General features: G+C 36.5%; 1 protein-coding gene across 1 annotated transcript in view; it reads left to right on the forward strand.

The window, feature by feature from the left end:
- The window catches only part of LOC126416669 (transportin-3), a 210,051-nt gene that overhangs the window by 37,787 nt on the left and 159,060 nt on the right, over nucleotides 1–13,204 (forward strand). The window contains exon 4 of the mRNA XM_050084469.1: nucleotides 5,186–5,341. Coding sequence (XP_049940426.1) covers nucleotides 5,186–5,341 — 156 coding nt within the window. The remainder of the gene's footprint in view (nucleotides 1–5,185; nucleotides 5,342–13,204) is intronic.

A 13,204-nucleotide genomic window follows, 5' to 3' on the forward strand; every position in this document is an offset into this window, starting at 1 on the left:
GAAGAAATGGTTACTGATCTGCAAGTGATACTGGACACTAGAGCACTTTTTTGACCAGGCTGTTTGCAAAAATGTTCCAGGCTGTATTAATGCTGCAACTGCATGTCTTATTCTTGCTCCCTTTCTAACATGGCCAGTAATGACAAAAGATCTGTAAACATTTGTTTGCCACATTTTCCTTGCCCATTGTTCCCCGTCTTGTATGCAGATTCACCTCACATTATCTGCTACTATAATGAAGCAGTGCTAATCAGTTGCTGCTGGAGTACCTCTTATCATCAGTGTTTTGCTATCATTATTGCCACATACTGCCAGAGCGAATATTGTAAGAGAGTTAATGGGGACCACTCTTATCAGACTTGTACCTTACATCAAAGACAGGCCCTGCATATGACCTCCATATAATTTGATTAACTGCACTCATTGTACCCAATGATTCTATCCTAGCATGCCTGCAATGTGTACTAACAGAGTACAGTGTTGAAACAACAGACTACTGTTACACCGGATCAGTCTAGTTTCTTATCGTGTGGAACACATTAATTTGTTCACAGTTACAACACAGAGCTTTAAGACATTGCCTTTTACATTGCTCTGTCATTGTGCCATGCAAATAACATACTTCCATGTCTTGTCTTCGAAAATGTTCATTTTTCATTCTCTTGTAGCATATTTTAGATATGCACAGCAATTTTTAATTTGGTGTAAACAGTTGAGTACCTCATCACCCATCTTCCAAACTCCACAGTTCTGTGGCAAAACTAGCAGGACTAGCGCTCCTGGAAGAAAGGATACATGGCATAGCCACAACCAAGGGGATATTTCCAAGGTAGGAGATGAGGTACTGGCAGACATAAAGTTGTGAGGACAGGTTGTGAGTTGTGCTTGAGTTGCTGAGTTGGGAGAGCACTTGCCCGCAAAAGGCAAAGATCCTGTGAAGTCTTGGTCCGACACACATTGTTAATCTACCAGGAAGTTTCAGGATTAACTTGATTCATTATTCACCTTCTTAATGAATTTACTGTATCCTACACGGAGTTCTACTGGATCCTAAAGGCACAGGAGCATATGGGGTTACCTGAGCAACTTATATTTTGATTCCCAGCTTCTCAAGCATTTAGATACATCTACCAGGGAGATAAAAAAATATCCAGGTCATATTTAGCTTTCATCTTCTGCTACAAAAGTAAGTGCAGTTGGTTTGTTCTGTTCGACACTGATTCATGTTGGAATCCAGGGAAATATGCAGAGCTGAGTAAACTTAATTTGGACACAGGGTGTTACAACATGCTGTGTAGACCACTCACTGAAGTGTGTGGACAGATGAGTGGGAGTAAACAAGGACAGTGTGAGATCAGTGAAAACTACTACTCTACTATGATAGGTCTCCCTTCAGTCACTTGAACAGCAGTAAGTTGCCCTGAGTGTACATAAAACACTGTTTCTGAAGTTTGGCTTCTATTCAAGCAAGATGATCCACCAGTTGGCAGTGGTTTTGGCATAGTCATTTCAGTATATCACAGTTTAATAAAAAGAATCTTCAGGAAGTGAAGTTCTTAGTTCTGCTGATAGGTGCAGCACAAAAAACTAATGTAGTTTTCAGAACCACTAATTCCCCTACCTTTCTGACCGTCCACAGCATTATCTCTCTTTCCTCCTTGAAAAATTGTTGAGCAGTTCTGAATGCAATGATAGTGTCTTGTACTGTTGTGTGTTCATCACCTCTGGGCAGTCTCATGACTTTATAGTCTCCTCAAGTGCATTTTCCTTTTGATACATTTTAATATTGTATAGCATATAGTGAGAATATAACTACTTCAAATGGATTTTAGGTAATAAGATGAGTGAATTGTGTTTGTAGGGAGTTAAATTGTGTTTTCATTCTGTTAAAAACAGTGGTAGCTTGATTAGCTAGCCCATATACATCAACCCTGTTGTTTTAGCTGTACCTCCTTGTTTTGTCATTAATCTCATAAAATGATAAAATTAAAATTACAGCATTTGATTACCTACCTCCATGGAAACACCTATCAGTTATAAAATTCTGTCTTATACTATCAAAGCATTACTCCTATAAATCTCCAGACGTTTCTTCTTCTTCTTCTTCTTCTTCATGGAGGAAATTGCACATCAAAGTCTTTTTATTGACATATTGAAGTATTGACCCATGATCGTTTGAGGAACCTAAGTAAATTTCCCGTTTCTATTGGTCCTTCTGATCGCAATAATATGTTTTATTAAGTCGTCTCTATCATGACATAAATGTCTGTTAAATGAACACAGTTGATAATTTATTTTCCAAACAATCCAGCTCTAAACTTTGAGTGGCCACATAAAATAGAAGCAGAAAATCTCTTAAAGCTGGATACAGCACTGGTCCGAAACAACTGTTCTTTTCTTGACAAGTTGCTTGATTTAAAGAACAAGTAAATTCAATGCTTAAATTTCATTTTAACACTTTAGCCCCCATCTGCTCTCCATTTGTTATCCTCATTACTTTAAGCCATGAATGGAAATAGCTTTCATGTAATAAATCAGTAGTATTGTGGAGTTTCCATTGCTTGCAGCCACAATAATAATTGTACATTGGCAAGCCTAACTGGGGTGGGGGCAGATGAAGGGAAGAAATGCAACCAAATGATGTAAGGGCACCAAAAATTCATTGAAACAAAGGTGATTTGAAAACATATGAATTACAGAAAAGTATTATTTCTTTGCAGATGCCCAGTATTTAAATGGTGGTCATGTTTCCTCCTGTCCGTTGAAATGATCCTTACAAACAAGGAAAAAGTATGTTCAGTGTTCCTTGAATATAAATATAACTCCTAACAAGAATATAAATATTTATGAAAAAGTTAGATAAAGAGTCCATACTCACCAAAAGTAAGGATTGCGATTGGGCTGCCTGTGACAGATGACTGGATACTTATTCTTGATCGTGATCACTACTTTTGGTGAGTACTACTACTTTGTCTGTCTTTGTTGTATTTTGTACATATTTTTTAGGTAAGGCATTGAAGGAAGTTACTACATCATAAAATTTTACTGTGTTTTGGGACATTTAGAACTAACAATTGTGGAGGGTCTTAGGAAACTGACTGAGACACACACATATGAGAGTACTCCAGTTCCAGTACAAACTGTATATCCCTGCAGATGGCCACTATAACATGGCTTAAGTGTTGACTGTTGTAGGTATTTTACATTGTGATGTTACAAAATACCCAAAGGGGGTGTGAAAGAATCATATACGGCCCACACAGGCATATATCTTCATAAGATCATAAAATGGTTAATTATCTGTACATTATAGAGTTGGAGTCAATTCCACTGTTGGTAGAGAAGTTACCCCCTGTCTGCATCAATTAAAATTTGTATTAAATTAATTCTAATCCCGTCCCAAACCCCTCTCATATACAGGCTGTTCATATTTGTGGTTGAAAATTGGATAAATATAGACTAGGATCTTACCTATTAATTTTTGTTGTAGCCCCATTTTGAATGAAGCTATCCGGTTACACAATGGTAAAGGTACTGGACTCATGCTTGGGAGAAACGGGTATCAGTTACTTGTCCACCCACCCTCATTTTAGGTGTTTGTGTGATACCGGACAGGTTGTTAACTTCAAAGATGTCACAACTGATTCCCTTCTCTGCCCTAGTTTAACCAAGGTACATTTTCTCCCATTAGAAATGGGTACAATATTGACAGACCACTAAATTTTGGTATAACTTCCTCTTTTTCTTAAAAAGGTCTTGGAGATTACTTTGTAGTGGCTTGTAATATTCACTTAAAAAGGTGTAAGTTATAATGTGCTCATTAAATGATTACCCACATACATTGACAAAAGTAAATGGTATTACACAGAATTGGTCAGTTACAGAGACAGCCCATACTTCATTACAGAAAACAGCAGACACAACTTTTAATACTTGTAAATGCATCACAGATTTTGTAATTTGATACAATCATTTGAAATGCTGTATGTGAGATCTGTATTGTATTGAAAATGTACAGCATTAAAATGAATGACAACTATTTATAAATGTTTGGTGAGAATGATGCAGTGTTTAATATTGTCCCTCCAGGTATTCTGCCAAACTTGATGTAACACCCAGAAGCACACAACTAATCATGCGAGCAAAGAAAACTTCAGAGATCATTATTTATGATGATAATTATAAAAATAAACCTTGTAAATGCAACTCATATTGCTGCTTTTGCTCAGAAATTATATACCCTCTTATAATTTGTCGAACAGGGAGTTAGTTATATGTTTCTCTGATTATAATTACAATAATTTCTTATGGCGTGGTTCGCAATACTTTTGTTTCTTAAAGCTAGAAACCCAATACTTGTGTAGCCATATGCCAACTAAATAAAAATTTACATAAAATTTCATTAGATCATTTTGTTTGATCCCTGCTGGGCATGGACCTGCTAATGGTAATGTGCACATACCTCATCTTGACCCAAGAGCAATTTGTTGTAGATAATAATCAGAATCCACATGAAGCAAGAGGTGGGAAAGGGTTTTTGATCAGTTATGCCAGGTTTGAAGAAGAGTGGTAAATTTGGTGGTTAATCATCAGTTTTTACGTTAAGTTATTTGAATGCCTTGTGGCCAATGAATTACCGTGGGAGGAACTGTCCTTGACATCTCCTGTTTAGGACAGTCTTTCATTACTGGAGTCTTGGAAAGGTTTGCTCCATTTGTGGTTCACATTTCCACTCTTAAAATAATCACCTGAAGGTAGTTTCATTGGTTGAGGCAGAGGGTACATATGGTAATCTATAGTTATAAATTATTTACTAAATTAATAATAGGTGATTTACATGCTATTCAAATACAATTAATGTAAAATCAACTACTAAGTAATTACTTCTCAGAAACAATATCCATTGCTCCTTGGAGAAACACCGCCACAATTTCATTAAAAGCGATTGTGAATACTAGTAAAGGTAACAGTGCATTCTGCGAAATATTATTGAAATAAATTTTCTGTTTGCATTTAACATATTAATTTTCTGAGCTCACATTTATGTAATTTTTTTTTACAGAAATACATTCTTGTAGATATTTGACATTATTTTCTGTTTCTTTATTAAATTTCTATAATTTTGTTTGTCTCTTATGGTACAATATTCTCCAATAAAATTATTCTTTGTCTTTCCTTGTAACAGAAAGTGTGTCTTTCAAACAGTGGTGAGAATTCTCAGATTCATATACGAATTCTACGCTGTTTCACCTCGTGGGTATCTGTCCAGGCCATCACACTGCCAGATGTGGCTGAAAATATGGTTGTAGCACATGCATTTCATGTGCTTACTAACCACCAGGTGAGACTATTGTATTTGCTTTCTTACTTCTGTGTTGGTAAATTACTCAAGTTTTGAACAGTAAGTTAACATTTACCGAAACAATAATACTGATATTGATTTTATAAAGTGGAGAATTAGTTATACAAGATGTCATGACACTTCCGTCTTTTTGAGAAGTTCTGTTGAATATACCTTTCTCGCAGTATTCCTCAAGGCAATTGCTCACTTTCAGGTGTTCAGGTGATTGATGCTGGTGATAGCTGACAACTAGCAGATGCTACTGTCCAAACTGGCAGTTTTCTTGTCAATGCCATGTCTGTCTGTTGTGCATGCACAGTGGGGTTCCTTTCAAATGGATGATAGCAATGTGTTGATCCTACCAGTGTTAACAAAATGTGGCCTCCTGCACTTGTGCAGAGTCACCAGTGTCACTGTGGCCAGGAGCTGAACCAAAATTAGTTGCTTATGTGGCTCCTCCACCATGTTGTGCCAAAGCTAAAATTGGAAATTCTTATCTTGCTGTATTGAGTATGATGTAGAAAGTGCAGGATGCTGTGCTGCGCTGAGTTGGAGTCCCAAAACTCTATTGATAAGATACTCATTGTAACCAAGAACCCTACAAAAATTTCCAGTGATTGTCTCGTGTCAACATAGTGAAAGACTCACATAGCAACCAGTTTTTGTTTGGCTCCTGATCATCACAGTATCTGGCATCATTGCAATGATCCTACACATGTGAGGAATTACACCCACAAGTTCCTGTTAGAGAGCTCTGGACGTGCAATCATCTTTCTGGAAGCAACTTCATTGCACATAAGGCAACTTAGGAATGGGACCTCTATAAGAGATCTCAACGGTTGGAACATTTATAATTGCTACTTGCCAGCAGTCACAAGCAGCGTAATGACCAGTTGGCAAATCATAAAATTGTGTTCATCAGACTTCACTGTGAGAAGTGGAAAAAAAGAAAATCTGTAATTCTGAAGTTCTAGTCTGCATGATGTGGTGTAGCGACTAAGGCCATGTGAACAGTTACTCTTGAGAAGCAAGGTGTAAATATAAATGCAATAAGATGATTTCTTGGTCTGGCATAGAAAATGAATTGGTTGTTAGTACTGTACATGTTCTATAATAATGTGAGTTAAGCATCAGTTTACTTTATAGAGTTTACTCTCTAAAGTAAGTGTGTTTTTTATATGCAAATTGATTAATTGAAATGTCATTCTGTTATAAATTCATTTTGGATTTTTTATTGCCAACATAAATTCATTTGAAATTGTCAAATACTTAAGAGCCTGTCTTAATTTTTATGATACTTAAAACTGCAACGACAAATAAAAACACCAAAAAAGTGTGCCATATGGCACTGTACACTCAAAAATTAAAGTTGTATAAAATAACTGGTTCCAAAGATGTGCCACAAGAAATAGTACACTACATTTTACATGAAAAATTTACTCTGAACAAGGTGGATGCTGTGTTTATGGGTTGCTGACTAACAGCAAATGCACAAATGAATTTCTCAGTGATGTTCGAACTGTTTCAAAAAGAAGCCATCATGATTTCATGTGTTAGTTTGATACTGTGGCCAAGGCATGGGTCCACCAGCTCATCTAATAATAATAATAATAATAATAATAATAATAATAAACCCCGTGGAGGCCCGGGAAAAAATAGGCCTCCGGTATGTTCTGCCAGTCGTAAAAGGCGACGAAAAGAAAAAACTTCTGATAGGGCTAACCCCCCTTTTCGTGTGATTAGTTGGTTCAGGACAGAACTAATGAAGCCTCGGACAAGCACTGTCATGGTCGGGGACGACGCTTGAACCCTATGCCCATCCACAATGGTAACGACACTGCTAGCCCCACAGAAAATGATTTACATCCAAGTAGAGGTGTTTTGCAGGATATGCTTCCTGCAACCACTCTAGAAGGAAAACAAAGACAGAGGATGAGATGGTCAGATGAAGTTAAGACACATGTTCTGTTGTTATGAAGCAACAAACTTAGGAACCAACACAACTGGATACAGATCACAAGTATACACAACATTTATTACTAGATACCCAGAATTAAAATTTTTAACAGAACAACGACTAGCTGATCAGAACCGTGTAATAATCAAAAATAACGGGATACCCCAGTCAGAATTAGAAATCATCAAACAACAAGTACAACAAATACTGGAACAAAATAATGTGCAATCAGAAGAAGAAGAAAATACAGTCATGGGCTCAAACATCCCAGAGCAAACAAACAAGAACAGCATGCATAAATTAAACAATCAGAGGAAAACGAAATCTTAAGACAGCCACCAGAAGAAGCACAAATAGAACATAAAGTGACACACATGTTAGATATAGAAGAAAAATTTCAGCTGACATACATAGAATACAAAGACACAAATACAGACATTATACCATTCTTGCATAGACCACCAAATAACCCACAAGTCGAAACAACAATAACAACTATCAACACAATCATACACAACAAAATAAATGAAAATACAACTATGGAAGAGTTACAACTACTGGTTTATGTAGGAGCACTCACTACACTAAATATACGCACTAGGCAGAGATCAGAACCAACCAACACACAGAAGAAACCCACAAAACCAGCATGGCAACACAGGCTACAGATAAGAATAGAAAAACTGAGAGAAGACACTGGACAGCTAACACAATTTATAAGAAATGAAATATCAGACAAAAATGAAAATGGTTAGATAAAATCTCACAACAAGAAGCGATAGAGCAATTAGATGAAAAGAAGCAGAAATTACAAGCATTGGCCAAACGACTTAGAAGATACAAAAAAAGTGAAAATAGAAGGAAACAAATCCAAACATTCAACACAAACCAAAAGAAATTTTACCAGACAATAGATAACACACACATTAAAATAGACAATCCACCAAACATAACAGACATGGAACATTTCTGGAGCAACATATGGTCAAACCCGATACAACATACCAGGCATGCAAGGTGGATACAAGCAGAAACAGACACATAAAAGATGATACCACAAATGCCTGAAGTGATAATTTTCCAACATGAAGTCACCCGAGCAATTAATTCTACTCACAATTGGAAAACCCCTGGAAAACATAAAATAGCAAATTTCTGGCTAAAGAAGTTCGCCTAAACACATTCACATCTAACTAAATTATTTAACAGTTACATTGCAGACCCATACACATTCCTTGATACACTTACACATGGAATAACCTATCTGAAGTCTAAAGATCAAGCAGACACAGCAAACCCAGCAAAATATCGCCCCATAACATGCCTACCAACAATATACAAAATATTAACTTCAGTCATTACACAGACATTAATGACACACACAACACAGAACAAAATTATAAATGAAGAACAAAAAGGCTGTTGCAAAGGAGCATGAGGATGTAAAGAGCAACTGATAATAGATGCAGAGGTGACATATCAAGCTAAAACTAAACAAAGGTCAGTTACACTACGCATACATTGATTACCAAAAAGCTTTTGATAGTGTACCCCACTCATGGTTACTACAAATACTGAAAATATACAAAGTAGATCCTAAATTGATACAGCTCCTAAACATAGTAATGAAAAATTGGAAAACCACACTTAATATCCAAACAAATTCAGATGATATCACATCACAGCCAATACAGATTAAGTGTGTAATATACCAAGGAGACTCATTAAGTCCTTTCTGGTTCTGCCTTGCTCTGAACCCACTATCCAACATGCTAAATAATACAAATTATGGATACGATATTATTGGAACATACCAACACAAAATCACACATTTGCTATACATGGATGATCTAAAACTACTGGCAGCAACAAATCAGCAACTCAACCAATTACTAAACATAACAGAGGTATTCAGCAAGGATATAAACATGGTTTTTGGAACAGACAAATGTAAGAAAAATAGCATAGTCAAGGGAAAACACACTAAACAAGAAGATTACATATTGGATAACCCCAGCGACTGCATAGAAGCGATGGAAGAAACAGATGCTTATAAATATCTAGGAAACAGACAAAAAATAGGAATAGATAATACAAATATTAAAGAACAACTAAAAGAAAAATATAGACAAAGACTAACAAAAATACTGAAAACAGAATTGACAGCAAGAAACAAGACAAAAGCATATAAATACTTATGCTATACCAATATTGACCTACTCATTTGGAGTAGCGAAATGGAGTAACACAGACCTAGAAGCACTCAATACACTTACACGATCGCAATGCCACAAATATAGAATACATCACATACATTCAGCAACAGAAAGATTCACATTAAGCAGAAAGGAAGGAGGAAAGGGGTTCATTGACATAAAAAACCTACATTATGAACAGGTAGACAATTCAAGAAAATTCTTTCTAGAACGAGCAGAAACTAGCAAAATACACAAAGCAGTCACTCATATAAATACATCGGCTACACCACTGCAATTTCATAACCGCTTCTACAACCCTTTAGATCACATAACTTCAACAGATACGAAGAAAGTAAATTGGAGAAAGAAAACACTACATGGCAAGCACCCGTATCATCTAGCACAGCCACACATCGATCAAGACGCAAGGATTCATGATTGCAATACAGGATCAAACAATAAACACCAGATATTACAGCAAGATCCCAATACCACAACAGATAAATGTAGACTTTGCAAACAACAAATAGAAACAGTAGATCACATCACAAGTGGATGTACAATACTAGCAAATACAGAATACCCCGAGAAGACATGACAATGTAGCAAAAATAATACATCAACAACTTGCCATACAACATAAACTAATAAAACAACACCACAAAATGTACTGGAGAATGATGAATACCAATTATACTGGCACAGAACCATTATAACAGATAAAACAACACCGCATAACAAAACTGACATCATACTTACCAATAAAAAGAAGAAATTAACACAACTAATCGAAATATCCATACCCAATACAACAAATATACAGAAGAAAACAGGAGAAAAATTGAATAATACATCCAACTAGCTGAGGAAGTCAAGGACATATGGCATCAGGATAAAGTTGACATTATACCAATTATACTATCAACTACAGGAGTCATACCACCCAATATCCACCAGTACATCAACGCAATACAGCTACATCCAAATCTATATATACAACTACAGAAATCTGTAATTATTGATACATGTTCAATTACCCGAAAGTTCCTAAATGCAATGTAACATATACCGTACAGTTAAAAGGAAGTCGCGCTTGATCAAGGTCCGCGTCATTTTCCATTTTTAACCAGACATAACCTCTGAGAAAGGAAAGAAATAATAATGATGATGATGACGACGACGACGACGACGACGTCGTACCAAAGTAGTAGCTGAAAGCACAGTGCATTGCTCTCAAACACGCTTTGGCAATAAGAAAATGATTTGTTTTTAAGTAAGAACAGTTGAGTCCTCTACCTTATTTAACTGATTTCCATTTATTCCTCCAACTAGAGATATATAATGACTATTATTTGTAGACCTTACGGAATCACACTTCATCCTGGAATCTGCTCAGTGGAATTAACATTGGACACAGAGCATTGGCCTAAATTGGAACTATGGGGACCTAAATAAAACAATGAAGTTGAGAAATTTTTCGGTTTGCCCACAAATTTGCCCATTTCCCAATATCCCATGGCTTCCCACAGACTTGTAACAAGTGTTAGAATGCTTCAGTTAGCAATGTGTTGCTAGGTTCTTTTGACACCAATTTCTGTATTTGCCAATGAGCTGAATGGATCTTCATAACGCTTTGCAACCTCTTAGCCTTCCAATAAAACAGTGAGAATGTGAAAATCAGTAGGTAAGTTAAACTTGCCACTTGAGTGGTTTCAAATGGTGACCATTTCAGAGAACTGAGGCAACAATAACTGAACTCAGATGTAGTGAGCTGGAATGCATTGTAGCTGTTGCTTCAAATGTGGTTTTGTTAATATATTTATTTAATGGTAGTTTTGACCATAAGTTAATCTTAGAGACTTCCACATCAAGGATGTGGTAATCACTTTAAAATCCAAAAATGTTATTTCTTGAACACCACATTTATGAATAAACTTCCCACACTATTTGTGATTTAACAAGTAATATATTTTCCTAAACTTTAAATACACTAACCACTCATACTAATCTAACATCTTAAAGCTTCTGTGTATAAGATCAGTGTCAAAACTCCAGATTTCATCTCCCACTCATTACAGTGCTTTTCCATTGTTGATATAAGTGTTATTGGAAAATCTGCACACCTCCAGGACAGGATGGTGATCCATGGAATACTTACGAGAGGACTTCAAAATGTAAGTCACCCATTATTATGTCACACCAAGTAACTTTTATTGAATGATCCACTATGTTTAAAAGTGACACAGATATACAACACGATTTTTCAACAGTCATCAAGTACTGTCAGAACAATCTACCACTTGTTCAATTGCTCGAAGATAGAAATCTGCTCCTTGGTCATGGAGCCATTCAAGAACCACTGTGTGAATGTTTTCATTGTTGGAAAACCTGCGATTGCTGCAAATCAGTTCCTCGATTGTCTAGATATTGGAGTCTGTGGTCGATGTCAATGGCCTCACTTCGCTGTCGGCATCACCCACATCTGTGCAGCCTTTTTCAAATTGTTGACACCATTTCTTTATGGCTGGGCACTACATTGTATTTGGTCCCTGTTAGAATTTATGTTGAATCTATTTATAGTATAGACTTTTGCCAACAAGAATCAAACTGTCCCACATACTTCAACTTTGGAGTGGACTTCCAGTTGTCACACCATTCCACTTACTCACTGTGATGCACCTGTTATTCCTACCACAAAAGAACTTTGTCTGCAGGAAACCCAGCACATGTATTCTCTCTGACTGTGCACCACCCTTGTTGTGCAGTGGTCTTAGTATGGGACGACGTGTGGAACTTACTTTTTGAAGTGCCCTCCTATTTCTTCTCGCTAAGTTGCCACAATCACTGTCCGGTGTTGAAGTGGTGCATCATCCCTCAGTATGGCTCACCAGATGCACGATAAACATAAAGCCAACACACAGTATCTGCATATTTATATTATACAAGTTGTTTAATGTTTTTCCCCTTATTACATAAATAACTTTCATTGCAGGTTCTGAGAATTCCTGTGAGAGGTGATGTAGATAGTGGGGCGGACAGTCCTTTCCCTTAGCACCCTTCTGCCGTTTATTGTCAGCCTTGTGTTTCATTATTCCCCATTTATGATTGGTGTCAGATTACAATTTCTTTCATTTAGTATATGGAGCATCAGTAAGAAGGAAGAATGTTGTAGAGAAATGGGTGTGCAGACATCACATCTACATTACAAGCAAGAAATAGACGAGAAGACCCTACTGTTGAGAAAGTGTTAAGTGTAATGTGATGATAAAACTCATTTTGGTAGTTAATTAACAGTGTTAATGTTAACAGATTATTGCTACAACAGCTGCTGATAACATGTTGCAGACACATGGAGAATTCAACAAATATTATTTCTAAAGCATCAGTACGCTGAAGAGATGAGATGTTCTAATACACACTCTGAGACAAAATAAAGATGTACAATGAAGGAATTATCTGAATGGGACCAAAATCAGTAGATGTGATGTACATTTATAGACAAACATATAACAATTGAGGAAAAATTGGATAGTTTATTCAAGAGAAGAGCTTCACAAATTGAGCAAGTAAGGAATGCATTAGTCTCCCTCTGCCCCTTATTTGAGCAATTATTCATCTTGGCATTGATTGATACAGTTGTTGGATATCCTCCTGAGGGATATCATGCCAAATTCTGTCCAATTAGTGTGTTAGGTTGTCAAAATCCTG

The sequence above is a fragment of the Schistocerca serialis genome, chromosome 8, assembly GCF_023864345.2.
Source record: "Schistocerca serialis cubense isolate TAMUIC-IGC-003099 chromosome 8, iqSchSeri2.2, whole genome shotgun sequence".
NCBI lineage: Eukaryota > Metazoa > Arthropoda > Insecta > Orthoptera > Acrididae > Schistocerca > Schistocerca serialis.